The 356-nt window shown below is 63.5% G+C and overlaps 1 protein-coding gene across 1 annotated transcript in view; it reads right to left on the reverse strand.

Moving 5' to 3' along the window:
• Positions 1–356, reverse strand: part of CHD4 (chromodomain helicase DNA binding protein 4) — a 24256-nt gene that overhangs the window by 23349 nt on the left and 551 nt on the right. The window contains exon 2 of the mRNA XM_025211882.1: positions 5–148. Coding sequence (XP_025067667.1) covers positions 5–71 — 67 coding nt within the window. The 5' untranslated portion in view covers positions 72–148. The remainder of the gene's footprint in view (positions 1–4; positions 149–356) is intronic.

Here is a 356-nt window from a genome sequence, read left to right on the forward strand (position 1 = left end):
AGCAGGATCTCCATCTCATCATCATCGCTACCAGCAGAGCAGGGTGACAGCGGACCAATGCCTGATGCCATGTCTTCCCAAAGCAGGGACACGAGGGCTTACACAGCTCGTGTAGCCTTGTCTCCTTCCTCCTGCCCCTCAGCTTCCTGAAAAGGGAGAAGGAAAGTAAGTTACAGAAGCCGGCAGGAGACCCGGAGAAGGGATTGCCCCCCGCAGCACGTGGGGAGCGGACTAGAGAACTGGGAAGGGGGCGGCTGCGCGCGGATACCAGCCCCCATCCTCCCCCGGCAACGAAGCCGAGCGGCAGTCCTGCCTGGCGGGAGCCACGCCACGGCCCGGAGGGGACACCTGAGGCC

This window comes from Alligator sinensis, unplaced genomic scaffold (assembly GCF_000455745.1).
Source record: "Alligator sinensis unplaced genomic scaffold, ASM45574v1 scaffold1238_1, whole genome shotgun sequence".
In the NCBI taxonomy this organism is placed as follows: domain Eukaryota; kingdom Metazoa; phylum Chordata; order Crocodylia; family Alligatoridae; genus Alligator; species Alligator sinensis.